This window comes from Theropithecus gelada, chromosome 15 (assembly GCF_003255815.1).
Source record: "Theropithecus gelada isolate Dixy chromosome 15, Tgel_1.0, whole genome shotgun sequence".
Classification (NCBI taxonomy): Eukaryota; Metazoa; Chordata; class Mammalia; order Primates; family Cercopithecidae; genus Theropithecus; species Theropithecus gelada.
Window position 1 is genome coordinate 97,241,206 of NC_037683.1, and position 24,351 is coordinate 97,265,556.

Consider the following 24,351-nt stretch of genomic DNA (forward strand, 5'->3'; position numbering starts at 1 on the left):
TGATACAAAGTTGACCACAGACAGTGGCTCCCAGACTTTGCTGTACTTCAGAGTCACTGGGAAGCTTTTAAAAATGTTGCACCCTAGCTGGATGCAGTGGTTCATGCCTGTAGCCCCAGCTACTCGAGAGGCTGAGGTGGGAGGATTGCTCAAGCCCAGGAGTTTGAGGCTGCAGTGAGCCATGATTGTACCACTATACTCCAGCCTGGGCAACAGAGCGAGACCCCAACTCTAAAAAAAAAAAAAAAAAAAAAAATTCGTGCTCCCCAGATGACGGTATCTGGGGGAAGGAGTAAGATATCTTATTTTCAAAAGATGATAAGAGGCTCATTGCTGAGGCTCACTCCAAAGCCCAGTTGGATTCTTCACAAGAAAGTTTCCCTTTTCCAGAATTTTATAATTGAGGGAACCAACTAGGGAAAGATTAATTTGCCCAAGGTCAGATGACTAGTGAAAGAAGTAAGGATTCCACCCCAGATCTTTTGACTCTATTATCCTTACACATAGTTTTATAGTGATTTAAATTGATACAAGGATAGGTTTAAATATAAGTAGAGAGAATGCAGGTTCATATAAAACTGATTTTATCCTGTTAGAAAACGTATACACTGTAACACAGGATGACCATCAAGTGACCCAAGATATTTTAGTCAAAAGATGAATTTTTCTGCAATATGAAAATGCCAAAAATATTCAAAGAAAATATAAGTCTTGTAGACAGTCTTCTATCAAAACCCACTGAACCGCCAGGCATGGCGGCTCACGCCTGTAATCCCAGCACTTTGGGAGGCCGAGGCTGGTAGATCACCTGAGGTCAGGGGTTCGAGACCAGCCTGGCCGAAATGGTCTGTACTAAAAATACAAAAAATTAGCCGGGCCTGGTGGTGGCACCTGCAATCCCAGTTACTCGGGAGGCTGAGGCAGGAGAATTGCTTGAACCCAGGAGGTGGAGGTTGCAGTGAGCTGAGATAGCGCCACTATACTCCAGCCTGGGTAACAAGAATGAAACTCCATCTCAAAAACAAAAAATAAACAAACAAAAAAACACTGCACCAAATACCAAGATAGTTATTTATTAACTAGGATACTGATTATTAAGCATGTATAACATTTTCTGGAACTCAGAGTTTGATATAAATTGCTACATTTTATAATTCAAACGAATCTTGTTTCATGTCATTATATTAGAGTAGCATTATGAGATAGGATATAGTGTAAACTATATCCCCAATATAGTTGCAACTGTATATTTTAAAGCATAGGGAAAATATGAAAAGAATTATGCTCAAATGTGGGTAGGATTATAACTGATTTGTTTTCTTCATTTTCAGATTTTTCTATAATGACTATACATTACTTTTTATAGCCAAAAATAGAAGTATTTTAAATGTTTCTAAGTAGAATAGCAAATTAGCTGAAATAGTATCTCCAACGTTATTATCAAGACTAGACTCCTTGGGTTAGTTGGTCAGAACAGTGTTATTCTCATTGTACACCTCTCCAAAATTAACTGTGTTTTAGATTTGTGTGTTTGGTTAAAGAGCAGGATGAAGATCCTGATTTCTTAAACCTGTATATCACATTGTCATTTTAAAGAAATGTCTAGTAGACTCAGTGGCATACACATGGGCCATTTACAAACTAGATGTCTAATATCAGATACCTCAAATTTGACAGTAGACTTTTTTTAAAAGCTAAAGTGGTCTTATGTTGATGATTCTGTTTCTTACTTGATACCTGTTTACTTTTTAATTTTTGGCAAGTAATGTTTCAAGTTAAAGTTTTAGCTATATATAGCCAGCAGTATTTCAAGTAAATGAGTTTATCGGTAAGTACCTCTGTATTACTATACTGAGAATCAGAAAGTGTCATCTCTTTGGCAGGATTTGTATGTTTGTATCACATCTTTATCCTAAGGCAACTTTTATCCTGGAATACTGAACCAGCAGTCAGAAGATGAGGGACAACATTGACTATGTTATAGTTATTGTTCTGTCCATACGTCACTTGCCTTCTCTAAGCGTCACTGGCCTCATCTGAAAATGCAGTTAGCAGACCTCAGCCTATCCTGAGTTTGGGGGCTAAAGGGAATTATTTTTGAAAATGTCTATACATGATAAATGTCACAAATATAAGTTAGCATTTTTTTGAGACAGAGTTTCACTCTTGTTGCCCAGGTTGGAGTGCAATGGCATGATCTCGGCTCACTGCAACCTCAGCCTCCCAGGTTCAAGTGATTCTCCTGCCTCAGCCTCGTAAGTAGCTGGGATTACAAGCATGCACCACCACACCCAGCTAATTTTGTATTTTTTAATAGAGATGGGATTTCACCATGTTGGTCAGGTTGGTCTTGAACTCCTGACCTCCAGTGATCCGCCCGCCTTGGCCTCCCAAAGTGCTGGGATTACAGGCATGAGCCACCGCACCTGACCAATTCTACTTCTATTACATATTCAGCATGTATCACTTCATTACTCATCCATATTATTTTTCACTGGTCTTCTTACATCTTGTGTGCCCATCTTTAAGTAGTTTTCTTTCCAGGTAAAAAATCAGTGTGTGCCTAAAAGATTTTAAAGTCAACTTTTCATAAACCATACTTAAATTACTGAAGTTATTAGAATTAAGTTATTAGAATTATTAGCTAATTCTTTTATACAATGTAGACTTTATTATTTTAGAAATATTCATTCCTATATATTCAGCTATCTTAAAGAGGGTATATTTTAATCATAGCAATATATTACCTTCATAGTATTTTTTACTTTTGCAAAGTATAATATTTTGTCATATGTTATCATTTCATTTAGGAATGAGCTAAATCTACATATCTACATATAATTATACACGGAAACATCTTTGTCTTAAAAACAGGTTCTATTATATTTTTTAATTTCCAGGGATCATGATATAAAAAAGACCTGATTTATCTTAAAAATACATACTTTTACTCTTATCTACCTTACACCTTTTTAAATGATAATCAGAAGGCTTAATTTACTATAAAATTGAAATACAACAGCTATGTTAGATTACAGAGTTAATTTAGGGATTAAATGAGTTAAGGTCTACAAGCCCCTGGCACATGGCAGACAATCAATAATTGATCATTTCCTTTGCATCTATAAATTTGTTCATTCATTCACTTCTCATGTGGTTCTATCTTAGACAATGATTTTTGTTTACAGAGACAAACAGAAGTATCAATCCTAAGTAACCCAATCAATTGGTAAAGGCTACACTACAAAGCTGGCATGACTTCACCAAATGCTAGAGAAACAGAGTGACAACACTAAAAGTCTTACACTCTGATGGTGCTAGTTGCCGCCGAATTGCTTCCCCTACCAGTTCCTTAAGTTTCTTCTTAAGATCCCGGCTGGTTTTCTTATAGAAATAAAGATCTTTTTCCAACTGCTGGATTTTATCTTCATATGTTTTGAAAGTTTCCATAATGCCTTCTTCATCTTGTTCTATATAACAAAAATTTGCATTTAAAATCAGTTTTAAATAAATGATGCAAAATTATGTTTTTGTTTGTTTGTTTGAGACAGAGTTTCACACTGTTGCCCAAGCTGGAGTGCAGTGGCGCGAGCTGCTCGGCTCACTGCCAGTTCCGCCTCCTGGGTTCACAGCATTCTCCTACCTCAGCCTCCCTAGTAGCTGGGACTACAGGTGCCTGGCACCACACCCAGCTAATTTTTTTGTATTTTTAGTAGAGACGGGGTTTCATTGTGTTAGCCAGCATCGTCTCGATCTCCTGACCTCGTGATCCACCTGCCTCGGCTTCCCAAAGTGCTGGATTACAGACATAAGCCACCATGCCCAGCTGCAAAATTATGTTTTTAACACAGCCCCTGGACTATATAAGCATGTTACACATATCTGTTACCTGAATGGGTTTGTTTTCAGCCACAATTTGGATGTCAGGTATTGATCCCAAGTATTGACTGTGTCTGTGAGGGTGTTGCCAAAGGAGGTTAACATTTGAGTCAGTGGGCTGGGGAAGGCACACCCACCCTTAATCTGGTGGGAACCATCTCATCAGCTGCCAGTGAATATAAAGCAGGCAGAAAAACATAAAAAGGCGAGACTGACCTAGCCTCCCAGCCTACATCTTTCTCCATGCTGGATGCTTCCTGTCCTTGAACATCAGACTCCAGGCTCTTCAGTTTCGAGACTCAGACTGGCTCTTCTTGCTCCTCAAGCTTGCAGACAGCCTACCATGGGACCTTGTGATTGTGTAAGTTAATAATAAACTCCCCTTTATATATATATGTAGACAGATATATTTATATATAGATATATTTATATAGAATATATATTTTATATATATATATTTATATATATATATGTCTTCTATTAGTTCTGTCCCTTGTCCCTTGAACCCTGACTAATATAGGTTTTGGTACCAGGAGTGGTTCTAGAGGAACAGAATATTAAGGATGGAGTTCTTTTGTTGGTTTTGGGGTTTCTGGAGTTGGCTGCTTAATCTGTTTAGACCCAAAAATGCTAAGGACTCTACTTCTAATAGTATGGAGAACACTGATAGTCCTTGGCATGAACTGTTTAGGGAATATGCAAAATAAATGCATTTGACACTCCTGATTCACTGCTCATGAGAGGCAAGGAGTTTAGTGACTCTATACGTAATAAATTTGACCATATGTGGAGAACCACAGAACATAATGAAGCTGGTTGGTTGCTTCTAAGTTCAGTGGACAAAGTGATGAAAGAAAATGATGAACTCTTCTACCTCAGTAAAATTTCTAGGGGTCCAGTGGTGTGGGGCCTGTCGAGATACTCCTTCTAAGGTGAAGGATAAGTTTCTGCATTTGGCCCTTCCTACAACCAAGAAAAGAGGCACAACGCCTAGTGGGCCTATTTGGATTTTGAAGGCAGCACATTCCTCATTTGGGTGTGTTACTCTGGCCCATTTATCGAGTGACCTGAAAGGCTGCCAGTTTTGAATCGTGTGCAGAAGAGGAGAAGGCTCTGCAGTAGGTCCGGGCTGGTGTGCAAGCTCCCTGCCCCTTGGGCCATATGACCCAGCAGATCCAATGGTGCTTGAGGTGTCAGTGGCACACAGGGATGCTGTTTGGAGCCTCTGGCTGGTCCCCATAGGTGAATCACAGCAGAGGCTTCTAGGATTTTGGAGCAAGGCCCTGCCATCTTCTGTAGATAACTGCTCTTCTTTTGAGAGACAGCTCTTGGCCTGTTACTGGGCTTTGGTGGAAACTGAATGTTTGACTATGGGTCATCAAGTCACCATGTGACCTGAACTGCCCATCATGAACAGGGTGCTTTCTGACCCATCTAGCTATAAAGTGGGTCATGCACAGCAGCATTCCATCATCAAATAGAAATGCTATATACGTGATCAGGCTCAAGCAGGTCCTGAAGGCATAAGTTACATGAGGAAATGGCACAAATGCCCATGGTCTCCACTCACCACCCTGCCTTCTCTCCCCAGCCTGCACCAATGGCCTCATGGGGAGTTTCCTATGACCAGCTGACAGAGGAAGAGAAGACTAGGGCCTGGTTCACAGATGGTTCTGCACGATATGCAGGCACCACCTGAAAGTAGACAGCTGTGGCACTACAGCCCCTTTCTAGGACATACCTGAAGGACACCAGTGAAGGGAGATCTTCCCAGTGGGCAGAAATTCGAGCAGTGCACCTGGTTGTCCACTTTGCATGGAAGAAGAAATGGCCAGATATGCGGTTATATACTGATTCATGGGCTGTAGCCAGTGGTTTCGCTGGATGGTCAGAGACTTGGAAGAAGCATGATTGGAAAACTGGTGACAAAGAATTTTGGGGAAGAGATATGTGGATGGACCTCTCTGAGTAGTCAAAAACTGTGAAGATATTTGTATCCCATGTGAGTGTTCACCAACAGGTGACCTCAGCAGACGAGGATTTTAATAATCAAGCGGATACGATAACCCGTTTTGTGGACACCACTCAGCCTCTTTCCTCAGCCACTCCTTTCATTGCCCAATGGGCCCACGAACAAAGTGGCCATGGTGGCAGGGATGTGGGCTCAGCAACATGGATTTCCACTCACCAAGGCTGACCTGACTACAGCCACTGCTGAGTGCCCAATTTGCCAGCAGCAGAGACCAACACTGAGCCCTCAATATGGCACCATTCCTCAGGGTGATCAGCCAGCTACCTGGTGGCAGGTTGATTATATTGGACCTCTTCTGTCATGGAAAGGGCAGAGGTTTGTCCTCACTAGAATAGACACTTAACTCCGGATGTGGGTTTGCCTATCCTGCATGCAATACTTCTGCCAAGATTACCATCCGTGGACTCACAGAATGCCTTATCCACTGTCATGGTATTCCACACAGCATTGCCTCTGACCAAGTCACTCACTTCATGGCTAAAGAAGTGCGGCAGTGGGCTCATGCTCATGGGATTCACTGGTCATTCACAGGATGAAGGTCCCTATCACCCTGAAGCAGCTAGATTGATAGAACAGTGGAATGGCCTTTTGAAGTCACAATTACAACGCCAACTAGATGATAATACTTTGCAGGGCTGGGACAAAGTTCTCCAGAAGGCCGTATATGCTCTGCATCAGCATCCAATATATGATACTGTTTCTCCCATAGCCAGGATTCACGGGTCCAGGGACCAAGGGGTGGAAGTGGAAGTGGCACCACGCACCATCACCCCTACTGATCCAGTAGCAACATTTTTGCTTTCTGTTCCCGCAGCATTACGTTCTGCTGGCCTAGAGGTCTTTGTTCCAGAGGAAGGAACACAGCCACCAGGAGACACACAATTAAAAGTTAAGATTGCCACCTGGACACTTTGGGCTCCACCTACCTTTAAGTCAACAGGCTAAGAAGGGAGTTACAGTGTTGGCTGGGTGACCTGGACTATCAAGATGAAATCAGTCTACTCCTCCATAACAGAAGAAAGGAAGAGTATGCACGAAATACAGGAGATCCATTAGGGCGTCGCTTAATATTACCATGCTCTGTGATTAAGGTCAATGGGAAACTACAACAGCCCAATCCAGTCAGGACTACAAATGGTCCAGACCCTTCAGGAATGAAGGTTTGGGTCACTCCACTAGGAAAAAAACCCACAACCTGCTGAGGTGTTTGCTGAAGACAAAGGGAATACAGAATGGGTAGCAGAAGAAGGTAGTCATCAATACCAGCTATGACCACGTGACCAGCTGCAGAAACGAGGACTGTAACTGTCATATTTCCTCCTTATTTTGTTAAAAACATGTTTGTGCATGTATACACTCGTACGAAGAAAATATCTTCATTTTATTTCCTTTTCCTGTATCACGTGACACAAGATTTATTGACTTCACATCAGGATTTAAGTATTGTTAACTTTCTGTATTAGCGTTTGGGTTGGGGATTGGTGCATTTCCGGTTGTACGAAGGACAGCTGTATTATGTTAGGTGTAATTATAACCTATTATCTTTATTTGAAGATTATGTATGATCTCAGGAGATGTGTATACATGAGTTCAAGTTGACAAGGGATGGACTTGTGATGGTTAATACTGAGTGTAACTTGATTGGATTGAAGGATGCAAAGTATTGATCCTGGGTGTGTCTGTGAGGGTGTGGCCAAAGGAGGTTAACATTTGAGTCAGTGGGCTGGGGAAGGCAGATCCAACCTTAATCTGGTGCACCATCTAATCGGCTGCCAATGAATATAAAGCAGGCAAAAAACATAAGAAGGTGAGACTGGCCTAGCCTCCCAGCCTACATCTTTCTCCCATGCTGAGTGCTTCCTGTCCTCGAACATCAGACTCCAAGTTCTTTAGTTTTGAGACTTGGGCTGGCTTCCTTGCTCCTCAAGCTTGCAGACAGCCTATTGTGGGACCTTGTGATCGTGTAAGTCAATACAATAAACTCCCCTTTATATTTATATATATATGTCGGATATATATCCTATATATTTTATATATCTCGTGTGTGTGTGTGTGTGTGTGTGTGTGTGTGTATATATCATATTAGTTCTGTACCTTTAGAGATCCTTGATTAAAACAGATGGGGTCCTACTATGGTGCCCAGGCTGCTTTCAAGTAAGCCTCCCACCACAACCTTCCAAAATGCTGGGACTATAGGCATGACCCACTGCACCCAGCCACAACTGTGTTATGAACAATTTGTACAGCTATAGAAATGAATGACTTTTTTACTTTTTTTTTTTTTGAGACAGGGTCTTACTCTGTCACCCAGGCTGGAGTGCAGTGGTGTGACCACAGCCACTGCAGGCTCAACCTCTGGGACTCAGGTGATCCTCCCATCTCAGCCTCCCAAGTAGCTGGGACTACAGGCGCCACCACGCTTGGCTAGTTTTTTGTATTTTTTGTAGAGATGGGGTTTCACCATGTTGTCCAGGATGGTCTCGAATTTCTGGGCTCAAATGATCCTCTTCACTCAGCCTCCCAAAGTGCTGGGATTACAGGGATGAGCCACCGTGTTTGGCCAAGTTTTTATATATTCTTATTTGGCCATAGCATGAACTTTTGTGGTATAATCCCAGTCACTTTAAAAAATATTAAAATATCAGTTTCAGAACTAAACTAAGGTAAGGAGAGCATGTTTGAATGTAATGATGTGTGAGATCTTGCAAGGAAATTGTCATTAGGCAACTGGTTGCTAATTAACCAGTGACAGAATTAACTTAGAGGCAAATTGCCTCAACACTCAAATTCACAGATTTTTCCAGTTTTCTGCTTACTCAGGTTGCTTCTTCCAGATCCCTTTTGATCTATTTTCAGTTATGGGTTTATGAGAATCAAGACTAAGCAGCTTGAATTGAAGGAGTAACAGTATCACCTAACAATGATTTTGCTGCCATAGTAGCTGTCTGTATACTGGCCATATGCTTAGGTAAAATGAGGCCAGATCACTCTGAGAGTTTTCTCTCAGAGTTGGTGGTGAACTACTGCTCACTGATAATGGTACGTGCCCATCAATGGCAGTATAATTTTGACCCAAGATATAACTTTAATGCAGAAAATTTTATAATCAACTGACAATTATAACCAGAAATATAACTAGGAATATGACAGAACCTATCACTTTAATTTTGTGAGTGGAAAATAACTTAAATATGATAGTATTATATCCCTGGGAAATAAAAAAAAATTCAACTGTATACCAAAAAGCCTGAATTAATCCCACATTTCTATATAAAGACTAGACCAACAACAAGCTGACAGGATTGTAGCAGTTCTTATGTGCATACTGGAGGCAGGCAGAAGGGATGGCATTCCAAGCACGAATAGCCCTACAACAAAGTCAACTGTCCCAAAATGCAGCAACCAAAGCATGTAAAGCCCAAAAACTTAAGACAAGTAGCAACTATTTAAACATGTTGAGCTTTTAAGTGATCAAATTCTGTCCTGTCTTCCTTCAGTACCCCCACCTACACATCGACTTTACCTAACTGTCAAAAAGGGGAAGTTACCTTTGAAATGATGTAACAGCAACTGCATCTTTTGTTCATGTTCCTTTTGCTGGAGGGTCAGTCTCCGGTCACACTGCAATTTTAGATGGTCCAGTGCAGATTCTAATTCACGAACCACATTATCCCGTTCCAGAACTTTCATTTTCATTTCTTCATTATATAACTGTTGTTTCCGTTCAGCTTCTCGCAAATTCACCACCTAGCAAATACATATTTTGACCTGTTAAGTGTGTCTTAGATAAGCTAATATAATAATCTACTTTTCTTAGGCTACTTAAAGATCAATTTCCTTAATCTCCATAGTGTAAATGATTCCTGCCAGGTATTGGGTCCTTAGGCAAATGCTTTGCAACATATTCACAAAACAACCTAACAGCCTTTTGAATTTGTTGGAATTCAGGCTAGGCACAGTGGCTCATGCCTGTAATCCCAGCACTTCGGGAGGCTGAGGTGGGAGTTTGAGACCAACCTGACCAACATGGTAAAACCCCATCTCTACTAAAAAAAAAATACAAAATTAGCTGGGTGTGGTGGTGCATGCCTATAATCCCAGCTACTTGGGAGGCTGAAGCAGGAGAATGGCTTAAACCCGGGAGGCGGAGGTTGCAGTGGGGCCAAGATCACCCCATTGCACTCCAGCCTGGGCGACAAGAGCAAAACTCCATCTCGAAAAAAAAAAAAAAAATTTGTTGGAATTCTGAATTGATGACACTTTCTATTACTTTTTTTTTTTTTTTTTGAGACGGAGTCTCGCTCTATTGCCCAGGCTGGAGTGCAGTGGCGCGATCTCGGCTCACTGTAAGCTCCGCCTCCCAGGTTCACGCTATTCTCCTGCCTCAGTCTCCCAAGTAGCTGGGACTACAGGCGCCCACCACCATGCCCAGCTAATTTTTTGTATTTTTAGTAGAGATGGGGTTTCACCGTGTTAGCCAGGATTGTCTCAATCTCCTGGCCTTGTAATCCACCCGCCTCAGCCTCCCAAAGTGTTGGGATTACAGGCGTGAGCCACCGCGCCCGGCCAACCCTTTCATTTTTAATGTACTGTTGCTCTAATAATCACCCTTCCATAATTTCTTAAATGTAATCTATGTGGTTTATATTTAATAATTCTGTAACTTTATTTCTCTAGTCTAAGTGGATAGTGAGAGGGTAAAGATTCTTGAAACATCTAGACAATTCCAAGTTTAAACTCCAGAATGGATGTTATAAATAAGTGACAGTTTGGGTGTTTTGTTGTTGTTGTTGTTAAGAGGGAGTCTCACTCTGTCACCTCAGGTTGGAGTGCAGTGGTGTAATCATAGTTCACTGCAGCTTCCAACTCCTGAGATCAAGTGATCCTCCCACCTCAGCCTCCCACATAGCTGGGAGCACAGGTACATGCCATCATGCCTGGCTAATTTTTTAAAAAAATTTTTTCATAGAGACAGGGTCTCACTATGTTGCCCAAGCTAGTCTTGAATTCCTGGCCTCAAGTGATCCTCCTGCCTCGGTGTCCCAAAGCACTGGGATCCTCCTACCTCAGTGTCCCAAAGCCACCACACCCAGCCATGTTATGCATTTTGTCTATTGGATTCTTCCCTGCTGATGTAAAGTAAAAATACTTCAGATAATGTCTACATCACAGAACTTGTTAATAATCTAATGACCTCTCCAGAAAAATAATCATTAATACAAGGGTTCCCAGGATCAGAAAATCCACTGACCTTAGTCAGGTTGCCTTGCTTTAAGAGTAGCACAAGGGCCAGGTGGGGTGGCTCACACCTGTAATCCCAGCACTTTGGGAGGCTGAGGCAGGAGGGTCACGAGGTCAGGAGTTTGAGACCAGCCTGGCCAACATGGTGAAACCCCATCTCTACTAAAAATACAAACATTAGCCGGGCATGGTAGCACATGCCTGTAATCCTAGCTACTCAGGAGGCTGAGGCAGGAGAATTGCTTGAACCCGGAGGGCGGAGGTTGCAGTGAGCCGAGATCACACCAGCCTGGACAACAGAGTGAGACTCCGTCTCAGGGGAAAAAAAAAGAGCAGCATAAAGAGTTATCTACATCAAAGGACTCCACCATCTTTCCACCCTCCAAACATGCAACAATAGGATGCACTCTCATCAATAACAGTAACAGCAGCTTACTACTGATGATGATTATCCAAGAGGAGGCTGTGCATAACATTTTTCATTTTTCTTCCTTATTTTACAGAATTATAATTTTATTTAATTTTTTTGAGACAGGCTGTTGCTCTGTTGCCCCAGGCTGAAGTGCAGTAATGATCATAGCTCACTACAAACTCAAATTCCTGGGCTCATGTGATCCTCCTGCCTCAGCCTCCCAACTATCTAGGACTACAAGTGTATGCTACCACACCCGGCTAATTCTGGTATTTTTTGTAGAGACAGGATCTCAAATTCTGGGCTCAAATGATTCTCTTGACTCAGCCTCCCAAAGTGCTGGGATTACAGGCATGAGCCACTGCGCCCGGCCTTAGGACTTAATTTTAAAATATCAGTGTTTCATTTTTCATTAATTGTCAGATATTCCCATAAATTGAATGTACTTTTCAGAGAAAGGGTTATCTCATTGTTTAACACTTCATAATATGTATCTTAAGTGGAAAAGACATTAGAGAAAAGATGGATATAGTTCTCAATGCTATGAAACATCTCTGGATTAGAAAATGATTTAATCTGTAAAAAATACAACATTTTAATTGATTTAGGCACATTCAGGTTAATAAAATCTATTATTATCTTTGCCACTGATACACCACTTCATCTTCATTTCAACTAATACATTACAAGAAAGTACAGATTCCTCTACCCTATAGCAATGAAGGAAAGGGAATCAAAACTTGGAGGACCTTTGGTTTTTCATGAGTGCCAGGTAGCAACATCCAAATCTAGAAATCATCCAAGAAATAAAGAGCAAGGAATATAACTTAAATTCTTTGGTTTTAAAAACTTTCAAAAAGGACTTCTTTTGAAAGACCCTCTAACTTTAAGAACCTCACAAAGTTAGGCCTACATATTTGGATAATCACAAAGCTTTCAGATGACAACATTTAGTTCTATAAAGAGAAATCATGCTTAAATTTGTAGTTACACCATCAAATCTTTGAGTCTTTCAATTTCTTTAAAAATTCAAAATGTAGGATGTAAGCATCTTGACCCATCTTTATAAGAAAAATATTCTGACCCTCAAAAACAAACCTTATTGAAATATCTGAAAAGAATAGCTCTAATCTCAACAGGACTCAGGCAAGCTATTTGTTCCAAGACATTTGCTTCACTACGAGAGAGGTTATGGAATGATGCTCTAAGTGAGTTCCGGCGACGCTGGATACTTTCATTCTTATATTCAATTGCAGCTTCCAAAGCTTCAATCCCTTCTTCAAGTTGGTAAAGAACATGTTCTTCCTAGATATAACAGAAATCACTCATTTTAAATGAAATAGTATAACTTTGACTTTGTCATATACTCAGATCCTACTAAACTATTTGAGTCTAATGGACATTACCACTCTTTTACTAGATTTTAAGAAAATGTTTTTTGAGTGCTTGCTATACCACATAATGCAGTATGTGTATACATGTGTGTATACACACACATACACACACACACACACCATATTAACATAATCATTAAGCCCTCACAATAAACCTGATGGAATGAAATGGAAAAGACAGAAGTTTAGGTGAGTTCTGAAATGTTCCAAGGTCATACAACAAATGCTGATCATCTAATCCAAGGAATATACTTGAACAAAGCCTAAGCCCACAGGATTAGCAATATTGTCATGTATCTCCTCCATAATCCCTAAAGTGCATATTATGTGTCAATATTTCCACTAGTGAGATCCAGAGATTTATTGTTGTCCCTTCAATGATCTATCAAAACAATATACTGCCTAGAGGGAATAACTTACTCTAAATATGTAGAATAAGTTATTAAGAACTAGTAATAAAAAAAAGCACAATATGGCATTAAAAAGTAGTGAGGATTTAACTATCTGACATATTTCATAAGATTCCTATGAAATGTTATTAGAAGGAAAATGTAGGCGTTATAAAATAGGGCAGCGTAGTATTTTTTCACATACCAGAGAAGATCGATGAATCCCTGTCGGAAAACCTACAAGTTTTTTTCTTTTCTTTTTTCTTTTGGACACAGGGTCTCACTATGTTGCCCAGGCTGAACTCAAACTCTTGGCTCAAGCGAACCTCCTACCTTGCCCTCCTGAGTAGCTGGGACTACAGGCACACACTACCATGCCCAGCTCTTCCAGTTCTTTGAACTATCCAAATACATGTTATGTTGGTGATACAAATCTCTGGCAAGGAATTACCTCAGATTGGTGAGACTTGGATATATGTTTCCATATACCTATACCTATTGTGGAGGCCACCTCAATAAGTTCCTGTGGCAGACTGACTTGTCCATCTGCACACCCTTATTGCCCAGCACAGTACCTATCATATAGTTTGAACTCAGTATCTGTTAAGAAAGAGGAGAAAAAAATTTTTCATGTGTCCTTGGTTACAGGACCCATGTTATTTCTCTCCACTCCTCCCCCTAACACCCCAAAGGAAAATAATGTGAATATTTCTTTCTTTCTTTTTTTTTTTTTCTTTCTGAGACAGGGTCGTGGTGGGATCTCAGCTCACTGCAACCTCCACCTCTTGGGTTTAAGGATTTAAGCAATTCTCCTGCCTCAGCCTCCCAAGTAGCTGGGATTATAGGTGCATGCCATCACGCCTAGCTAATTTTTGTATTTTTAGTTGAGAAGGGGTTTCGCCACATTGGCCAGGCTGGTCTTGGAACTCCTGACTTCAGGTGATCTGCCTGCCTCAACCTCCCAACGTGATGGGATTATAGGTGTGAGCCACCATGCCTGGCCAAGAGTGTGAATATTTCTGATCTACCTAAAGAAAAATGCTCATCAGCCATTCTTTTTCTCTATGCAATCACTAACCATATGGAATTTGATAGTTTGATCACTGCTTCATAAGGAATAAAATAATATTCACCTTTTCAAGAAAAAAAAACCTTAAATACTAAAATGTACTTAGGTGAACAAGTAAGAGGAGCCACAAATAAAAGTGAATTATCCAAAATAGAGTAAGTCCTTATCATCAATAGGTTCTTGGAAATTGTGACTTTAAGAGACACCATGTACATCAGGTCCTCAAATTACATTGTTTTCCTTCAACATAGTTGCTTTTGTTATGAAGTTAATAGGAAAAAAAAATTGTTGTATTATATATTGTTTCTCTTAAAGTCACAGTTTCCAAGAACCTATCCACAATGTTCAGTGAGGACTTTACTGTACTTGACTTTTGAATTCATACTGTGACTATATTTTATCAAAAACAAATGTGAAGAGTTTGCCTTTATACGTGGCTGAGGACAATTTCATATAAATTCAGTTTCTATGGTTTTGGATCTAAGTTAAGGAAGTACTGAGATAATATAAGGTAGTATGAATATAGAAACCCAAGGACAGCCCGCTCCAGTGAGGATGCAGCATGTCAATGTTTGTAGTTCCCTCTAACTCAGCAATAGGTATAGGTTGACAAGATACGTGGCAATGGGAAACTATCCTGGGATGAAAAATTTGTCACAATACAAACCACAGGTTATCAAGAGTTGACTGTTTTATGATCGAGCACTGCTTTTCAACTTTAATGTGTACCGAGGAGCTCACTAGAATTCAGATTCTGATCCAGCAAGTCCAATTGGGGCCTGAGGATCTGCATTTCAAACAAGATCCCAAGTGATGCTGTTGCTGCTGGTCCAGAGACCAAGTAAAATGAAACAAAAAACTAATGATAACTTTTAAGCAAGCACTGCATAGATTTCTCTATAAATTGTATGTTCTCAGCAGGGTGCGGTGGCTCATGCCTGTAAACCCAGCACTTTGGGAGGCTGAGGCAGGTGGATCACTTGAGGTCAGGAGTTCGAGACCAGCCTGACCAACATAGCGAAACCTCGTCTCTACTAAAAATACAAAAATTAGGCTGGGTGCGGTGGCTCACGCCTGTAATCCCAGCACTTTGGGAGGCCAAGGTGGGCGGATCACGAGGTCAGGAGATCGAGACCATCTTGGTCAACGTGATGAAACCCCATCTCTACTAAAATACAAAAAATTAGCCAGGCGTGATGGCACGTGCCTGTAATCCCAGCTACTTGAGAGATTGCAACAGGGGAATCGCTTGAACCAGGGAGGTGGAGGTTGCAATGAGCTGGGATCATGCCACTGCACTCTAGCCTGGTGACAGAGCAAGACTCTGTCTCGGGAAAAAAAAAAAAAAAAAAATTAGCTGGGCATGGTGGCGCACGTCTGTAATCCCAGCTACTCGGGAGGCTGAGGCAGGAGAATTGCTTGAACCCAGGAGGCAGAGGCAGTGAGCCGAGATCGCACCACTACACTTTGGCCTGAGCGACAGAGACTCCATTTCCAAAAAAAAATTGTATGTTCTCATAAAATGCGAAATTGAAAGTTTAAAAGATTAAATAAAGATAATAGTTCTTATATTTTCCTCCCTACTTACTAAGCAACTACTCTGTATTATTAGAAACCTAAGGTTCAAGTATTCTTTAATTTTAGTTTCTGAATTTTACCAAAAAAAAAAAAAAAAGAGCAGTGTGACTTGTCTGTAGTAAATTGTTGAGTAATCTTCTATTAGTGTAATGATCTAAAATCTATCAATTTCCATAAAGTAATAAAATTAGGAAAAATATTTTAATTTACTGTGGAAAGAGAAAATAATCCTAAACAAGTTTAAAGACATTAAGATAGCAAACCATTCCAACTAGATTTTATTGATACCTTGTGTCACATCAGAATCTCATGCTCTTGATCATCTGCTAGTGACAGATCTATTTGGGAATATTAACCTTGGCTTTAAAATTGTGGTAAGAGCAGAGCCTCACTTGAGAGCTACACTAAGAAGAACCAACCATGTGGAAGAAAGGTACATAGAAGCTCATGTGACTAATTAGAACTCTACCAGTTGTAGGAGGCTCATCCTTCCCTCAAACCCCAGTCCAGAATAGCTGCAAAATAGGTATCATGCATCATACTATATTTTCACCACAAATCTGTAAATGCTTTTTGTTACAGGATCCCACATGAAATACAAACCTAAATGTTTCTTGATATTAATGGAACTCTACCCTACTGCAAACATAATTTGTTAATTCTCATCTCTGTGCCTTATTCAAAGATGTTCTATCTAAAACAGACTTCTCATATCTGCCACTGCATATCATGTTTTTCATAATCTAGCTCAAGATTCTGATCTACTGAGGCTGCCTTGATGAATCTTCCCCCAAATGATCACTTCATTGCTTTGAATAAATAATATAAGAGATATAGCTGTAAATACATTATCCACAACTTGATTTTCAATGTCCTTCAGAGTTTAGAGTTTTCTTATATTTTTACCTGTTTTCCCAAATAGAATATTAATTTCTCAAGGGAAACATAATACTTTTTTTGTTGTTGTTTTTTGGTTTTTGGTTTTTTTTTTTTTTTTTTTTTTTGGTTCTTCTATAGAGCTTAGTTATAGTCACAGGCAGGCAGAATTCCTTAAATATTTGAATTCTGCTGTATCTTAGGCTCTCATGTCTTCAAATCTATAAGCCTTGGACTCCAATTTAACACCTTGGGAGGACAACCTGGCTCTCTGTTCCTCTGCACATTTACCCAGCTTAAATTATAAAACAGGGCAATAGAGGTCTATAATGTTCCTTTCAACTGCCACTTAGCCCCCAGTCAAGGATTGATTTGTAAATCAATCCTTTCATCAATTCTCAATGAGCAACAATCTAATGTTATCCTTGCTCCTATTTCTTAACTAGCCCCCTTAACTTCCTGTCACTTGCTCCAAACTAAAACACTACAAGATTCACCAATGTGTGTGATTCTCAGCTATTCACCTTCTCTGAGCAACTTTCCCTTGCTTTGGTAATGATAAGACACCAACAATAAATACCTGGGGAGGCAGTTCCGATTAAAAAATTCATCTTTCTCTGATGAAGTAAGGTACAGGTACCACTGCCAACTGATTGAAAATTTTGAAAAAAGACAAAGTCTGGGGCAATTTGACAGCCTGTAAATGAATCATTTTCTACATAGTTTTAAAAAACTAGAACTAAAACTATAGTTTTAAAAAACTGTAACTGTAACTAAAAGGTCTTTTACTGGGATTGGAATTTTATGCATCTATTTGGCTGGACATAGTATGGACACTGGGCCTTCTCAACCAAGGTTTCATGGAAAGAATTAACCCCTAATTCCTTAGGCATCTGCTGTATGTAATAAATTACCTAGTATCATTCACGAAATATGTATAGAGAAAAGTCAGGTGCCCTCCAAAAGAGTCCCTCAAATCATTTTCTATGTTCTGTGATTTCAGACGAGAAACCCCAGCTGAGGAGGCAAATATACTCAAGGAGAGTAATAGTTTCCAAATGCCTGGCAGTGCCAGGAAGGGGCCATGTCCATGGACCACTATGTAAGGATATCTCAGTCTCTAGTCAAGCATGGTTTATGGTGCCAAATAAGTGCCAGGTGAATTCACTACATCTGACAAAATCTCAAAACCAAGTTTAACGGATAATATTTATGATTATGTGAAAAAGACTGAGGAAATCACTCAAGTGATCCATCATACAGCACCTCCAGTTCCAAAGAATACTGACTTACTTCGGGTGATAACACTCTGCCATTTTTAAGTTTTTCATCCACACTGTTTCTTCGTTTCTGGAGCTGATCCTTTTCTTTCTGGAGGACTTCAACTTGTTCTGAAATCTTTATTTTCTCCTCAGCTGTGCTGGTCTGGAGCTGCACATTCTTTTCAGACAACTCTTGTTCCAATAAGTTCAGGCGAGTTGATATTTTCAAACTATCTGTGTTTAAGGCCTAAAAGATACAACCCACCAGACACCAAAAACAGTTACTAGAAATCTAGACTGCATAAAAATTAGGAAAAACATAGAGAAAATTGCTAAATGAATATATTTTTAGTTTTTACATTATTGAGGAAAGGGGTATTCATTTTCTTTTTTTTTGTTTTTGAGATGGAGTTTCGCTCTTGTTCCCCAGGGTAGAGTGCAATGGTGCGACCTCAGCTGACTGCAATCTCCGCTTCCCAGGTTCAAGCGATTCTCCTGCTTCAGCCTCCCGAGTTGCTGGGATTACAGGCGCTTGCCACCTCGCACAGTTAATTTTTTGTATTTTCAGTAGAGACAGGGTTTTACCATGTTGGCCAGGCTGGTCTTGAACTCCTGACCTCAGGTAATCCACCCGCCTCAGCCCCCAAAGTTCTGAGATTACAGACATGAGACACCGCGCCCACCCGGGGTGTTCATTTTCTAAAATCTTAAGTTGAATGCCTTTTTAAAAAAAACGTTTATTTAAACTCTGAGTTTACTACCAAGAATTGCCTTGACTAGGTTTTCAGAGGCAGTATTTTTCTTTTTTCTTATTTTCTAAACTGAACTTTTCTTTCTTGGCTCACATTCTACATTGTAGAATTATGTTACAATTTACTAGGGGTTGAGCTTTGGTGTGTTTAAACATATGATTGGTTGGCTTAAACATATAATTTGTTTTTACTCTTAATTCATTCTGATCAGAAAATATGGCCAGATTTATGGAGATGTTCATTATGGTCAAATTTCAGGTAATTTGTAAAATATTTTTCACAGTAATTATCTGCATATACTACCATAAGGTTTATTATATAGACACATACTATCATAAGGTTTATAATTTTAAAAAGGCATTCCCCTCCCCCAAGCTTTTAATTGAATCCTACTCCCAGACAGCCACCTTCAACCTTTTCAGTTGGTTCTTCTGGTGTTTATGTCTATGTTTCTGAATGACATTATCAATTTTAGACATTGTCTATTGACTGTGTATTATGGGAGATAAGGATTTAGCACTCTTATAGCTACTCTACTTCCCAATCTCCTCCATTCTCCCAATATAAGTTACATTACAGTTTTTAGTTCAATCAATATTCATTTCCATTATTATAACTTTGTTATTCATAGGTGAACTATCTAGTGTGAAATGATCATGCTTCTGTTTTGATACAACTTTTTATTGCACCTTATAGCTAATTCTTCTCCAACAGAACTATAAAATTCCTCAACACTTTTTCATTTGATCAAACTTATCAGGAAATCTTTTCAATCTATTCTTTTCTGGAAACATTTTGCCTGGAGCGTCCATCCTGCTCCACCCTGGACCAGTTGTCCTGGGTCTTCCCTTTGGTATTTCCTGAGAATTTCCATGTTGCAGCACATTTTCAGAATCCCGAGTCTTCCTTTTTCATAGTTTGTGCCATTATTTTTGTGGAGCACATTCTCTAGTAGTTTCCTTGGACAGGCTTAATGGGAGATTTTTGTTTTTGTTTTTTATACCTGAAAATGCTTATTATAGCTTCACATTTGATTGACAGTTTGGCTAAGAAGAAAATTATTTATTTGACTTAATTTTCCTCATGAGTTTAAAGATTGCTTCAGATCTTAAACTTGTCATGAGGAAAGCTGAGAAGTTCAATGCCATTCTGATTCTTGCAATTTATAAGTAGTCTTTTTTGTCTAGATGCTTTCAGGACCTTCTTTTTTCCTCAGTGTATCCAAACCTTCACAATGCTATGTTTTGGGTACTCATTTTGCTGGGCCCTTGATGGGCTATTTCAGTCTAGAGTCTCATATTACTAGTGTTGAGAAAAAAAAATTTTTTTTTTTTGAGACGGAGTCTCACTCTGTCACCCAGGTTAGAGTGCAGTGGCGTGATCTCAGCTCACTGCAAGCTCCGCCTCCCAGATTCACGCCATTCTCCTGCCTCAGCCTCCCAAGTAGCTGGGACTACAGGCGCCTGCCACCACGCCTGGCTAATTTTTTTGTATTTTTAGTAGAGACAGGGTTTCACTGTGTTAGCCAGGATGGTCTCCATCTCCTGACCTCGTGATCTGCCCACCTCGGCCTCCCAAAGTGCTGGGATTACAGGCGTGAGCCACCGTGCCTGGCCAAGAAAATTTTTTATATGATGTCTTTGATAATCTCTTCTGTTTTCTCTGTTGTATCTTTCTGGAATTCCCATTACTTGGATCTTGGGCTTCCTGGATTTATCTGCCAATTAAATTTTTTTCTCTTCTACTTTCTATTATATTTTTACTTACTTTTGGGGATATTTCCTCAACTTTATCCTCTGACCCTATTTTTTGAGATGGAGTTTTGCTCTTGTTGCCCAGACTGGAGTGCAATGGCACAGTCTTGGCTCATTACAACCTCTGCCTCTCAGGTTCAAGCGATTCTTCTGCCTCACCTCCCAAGTACCTGGGATTACAGGTGCCCACAACCACGCCTGGCTAATTTTTGTATTTTTAGAAGAGACAGGGTTTCACCATGTTGGTCAGGCTGGTGTCGAACTCCTGACCTCCAGTGATCCACCCACCTTGGCCTCCCAAAGTGCTGGGATTACAGCCATGAGCCACCGCACCCTGCCTATCCTCCAACGCTTTTAATTTCCAAGAGTTCATGTTTTTAATAACTTGCAGTTCTTTATAGTCATCTTTTGCCACACTGAGGATATTAAGATTTCTGTGAAGTTTTTTCCACTTCTTGCTCTATCTCTAATGTCTGTGAGTTTATTTTTTCCTTTTGTTTTGTTTTCTGTCTTTAATAGTGGCATTCCTGAAATGTCCATCATATTTCAGATTCAGGTATCAAAAAGCTGCTAAGATTTGTGGTGATAGCATACATGTGGGCCACTTAGTTGGCGGCTTCCAAATTTAAGTGTTTTTATATCTTTTTAGATGTTTCAGAAAATATGCTAATCTCCTGCTAGGAAGTATAAATCTGGGCCAGCATTCTTGAATCCAAGTAGAGATTAGGAAATAGATGTTTCACAATTCATATGCAGACTTGCGTTCATTCCCTATTTGGAGTTTTTTGACTTATCACAACCTTTGCAGTGCCTGGTTCAATCTTCGGAAAATAAATCGGTCCCAGAGTGAGAAAAAATAGTTTCATGACTATGCCCTGTTTTCATCTTTATGCTACTCCTGCCTTCTGAAAATCTTGGTCCCTTCATTTCTGAATCTTTTTGATGTTCTATGTGAATTTTATCTCTCTAAAGCTGTTATTTTTTTTAAAAGGAAAACATCTAAAGCATTCCTAAAATGCCCATCACATTTCAGAGTCAGATATTAAAAAGCTGATAAGATGTATGGTGACAGCATATATGTAGGATCTTGGCCTGGTTCTCATTTGTTTCCCTCTAGGTACTTGGACTGCAGCATCTTCTGTTCTGCTAAGTTAATAAGCTCTCATCTATTTGCTTTCCATCTTTTCTTTTTTTGGTAATCTATTGTCCTCTGTTATCTCTTCTACTGTCTTTTCCTTTTTATGGCTTTTCAAAAAACATAATAGCTTTAATGAGATATAATCTACATACCATACAATTCACCAATTTAAAGTATATAATTCAAATCTGGGCATGGTGGCTCACGCCTGTAATCCCAGCACTTTGGGAGGCCAAGACGGGCTGATCACAAGGTCAGGAGTTTGAGACCAACCTGACCAACATGGTGAAACCCCTCTCTACTAAAAATACAAAAATTAGCTGGGCGTGGTGGCACGTGTCTGTAATCCCAGCTACTTGGGAGGCTGAGGCAGAAGAATCTCTTGAACCGGGAGGCAGAGGTTGCGGTGAGCAGAGATCGCGCCACTGCACTCTAGCCTGGGCGACAGAGCGAGACTCCATCTCAAAAAATAAAAAATAACAATAAAGTATATAATTCAATGGTTTTTTGTATATTCACAGTTATATAACCATCACCACAATCAATTTTACATTTTCATCACCCCCCCAAAAAAAGAAACCCCACACCTATTAGTAGGCATTCTATTTCCTCCCCAGTCCCCCACCAACCCTAGGTAACCACTATTCTACTTTTTTGTCTCTGGACAGAAATGGAATTGCCTATTCTAGAGACTTCATATAAATGGTATTATACAAAGGTGGTCTTTTGTGACTAGTTTCTTTCACTTAACATAGGTGTTCAAGGTTCATCCATGTTGCAGCATATATCAGTACTTCATTCCCTTCCATTGTCAAATAATATGCTATTGTATAGATAATCAGTTTATCCATTCATCACTTGATGAACATTTGTGTTGTTTTCAGCTTTTAGCTATTATGAATAATGTTACTATAAATGTTCATGTTCAAGTTTTTGTGTGGAAACATGCTTTCATTTCTCATGGAGACATACATATAGAATAGATCTATCTATCCATCCATCCCTAGGAGTGAGATTACTGGGTCACATAGTATCTCTAAGTTTAGCCTTCTGAGGAACTACAAGATGGTTATCCAAAGCAATTGCACCATTTTCCAATTTCACAGCAGTGTATGAAGGTCCCAATTTCCCCACCTCCTTCCCCACATTTCTTATTATCTGTTTTTCTGATTATAGTCATCCCAGTGGGGAGTGTAGAGTGGTTTACAACCAGAATCAAATAGTGTATTAAACAGAATACCTGACTAGATCTCAATTTCTTATTTTCCAGGTGACTCTTCTCCTGTAATAGAGCCTCCTTCTTAAAAACTATGGCCTCCCGTTTCTTTAAGTCTTCTTCCAGCTCCTCTAATTCTTGGCGTTGGTTCAGAACTTTCTCTACTTCTTCATCTAACCATTTCTTTTGCTCATCCAATTTCTACATTAAAATTCAAAAAAAAGTTACTTGTTTTTCCTTCTGCCATAAAAATTACATGGTAACAATATAATTTCAGATTGGCTGAAATCTCTTAAATGAACATTTAAAAACTATCACTCAGAGTAACTCAGGTTCCCATCTGAAATCCTAAAGACATCAGTGGTTCTAGTCAAGATGTAGCTATGTTGTTTTATAAAGAATTAAAATTTACTCCCCAGATATGTTAAACAGTCTAGGATTTTTTAGCCTGACAAGTAAGGGACTGATAATTTTCTATGCCTATATTAAGAACATGCTGGAGTCTTTTATTCTGTTGTAGTGGTGCATATTTCCATCACAGCACTTACACTGGTGGTTGCTCTACTTACCTGTCTCCCCAACTTGAGCTCCTTGATTGACTGCAGGGGCTGTAGTTTTTAACTGTCTATCCACATGGCTGGCATATTGCCTGGGCCACAGTAGGCATTCAGTAAAATGTTAAATGAATGAGTGAATCAATGCCTGATTCAGGAATCAATGAAGTGAATAAATGAATACACACAGTGGGAGATACAGATGATGGAGTTTGGAAGGAAACCCAATTTGCATTGTAGCTTGTCAACCTCAAATAATTATTTTTAAAAAAAGAAAAAACAAAAATAAAAAATTGCTGAAAAGATCTCCAAAACAAACATCTGAGTACTCTCTTGAATTAAGGATACCCAGAAACAAATACAAACATAAATATAGATGGAATATGACTGTTTAAAAGGAACTCTATCAAGTGGACACAGTAATGAAGCACCGCCACCAAAACAATAAATAAATACGAAAAGAAATCAATATAGTATTATTTCCTAGTCCTTCATGAACCTTCTAGAAACGGTTCCTAGAAATCTATAATACAATGAGACAGTGAATATATATTTAAAAAAGAGAGCAAAATGGCCAAGGCAAAGAAGATGCATAGCTATTGAGTCTTCCAGTAATACCAAGATATTAACAGTATGATCTTATAAGCACTATCATGTCCAGATAACACTGGAGCCTAAAATGTCATAGTAGCTCTACAATTATTAGGAACAGAAAGAGCAACTATAAAAATGTTAGTTTTGTCATATCCTTAAATAATCCAGTAGGAGATCCTAGGAAGTCTAGCAAGTAACTTAAATATATTCT

The 24,351-nt window shown here is 39.5% G+C and overlaps 1 protein-coding gene across 6 annotated transcripts in view; it reads right to left on the reverse strand.

Moving 5' to 3' along the window:
- The window catches only part of KIF27 (kinesin family member 27), an 86,189-nt gene that overhangs the window by 5,117 nt on the left and 56,721 nt on the right, over positions 1–24,351 (reverse strand). For 3 of the 6 annotated variants that reach the window (XM_025359509.1, XM_025359508.1, XM_025359512.1), the window contains 5 exons: positions 23,017–23,193; positions 18,164–18,379; positions 12,663–12,869; positions 9,460–9,658; positions 3,306–3,470 (listed from right to left, as the gene is read on the reverse strand). In XM_025359509.1, the coding sequence (XP_025215294.1) occupies positions 3,306–3,470; positions 9,460–9,658; positions 12,663–12,869; positions 18,164–18,379; positions 23,017–23,193 (964 nt within the window). The remainder of the gene's footprint in view (positions 1–3,305; positions 3,471–9,459; positions 9,659–12,662; positions 12,870–18,163; positions 18,380–23,016; positions 23,194–24,351) is intronic. The other 3 variants (XM_025359510.1, XM_025359513.1, XM_025359511.1) reach the window with 3 other exon arrangements.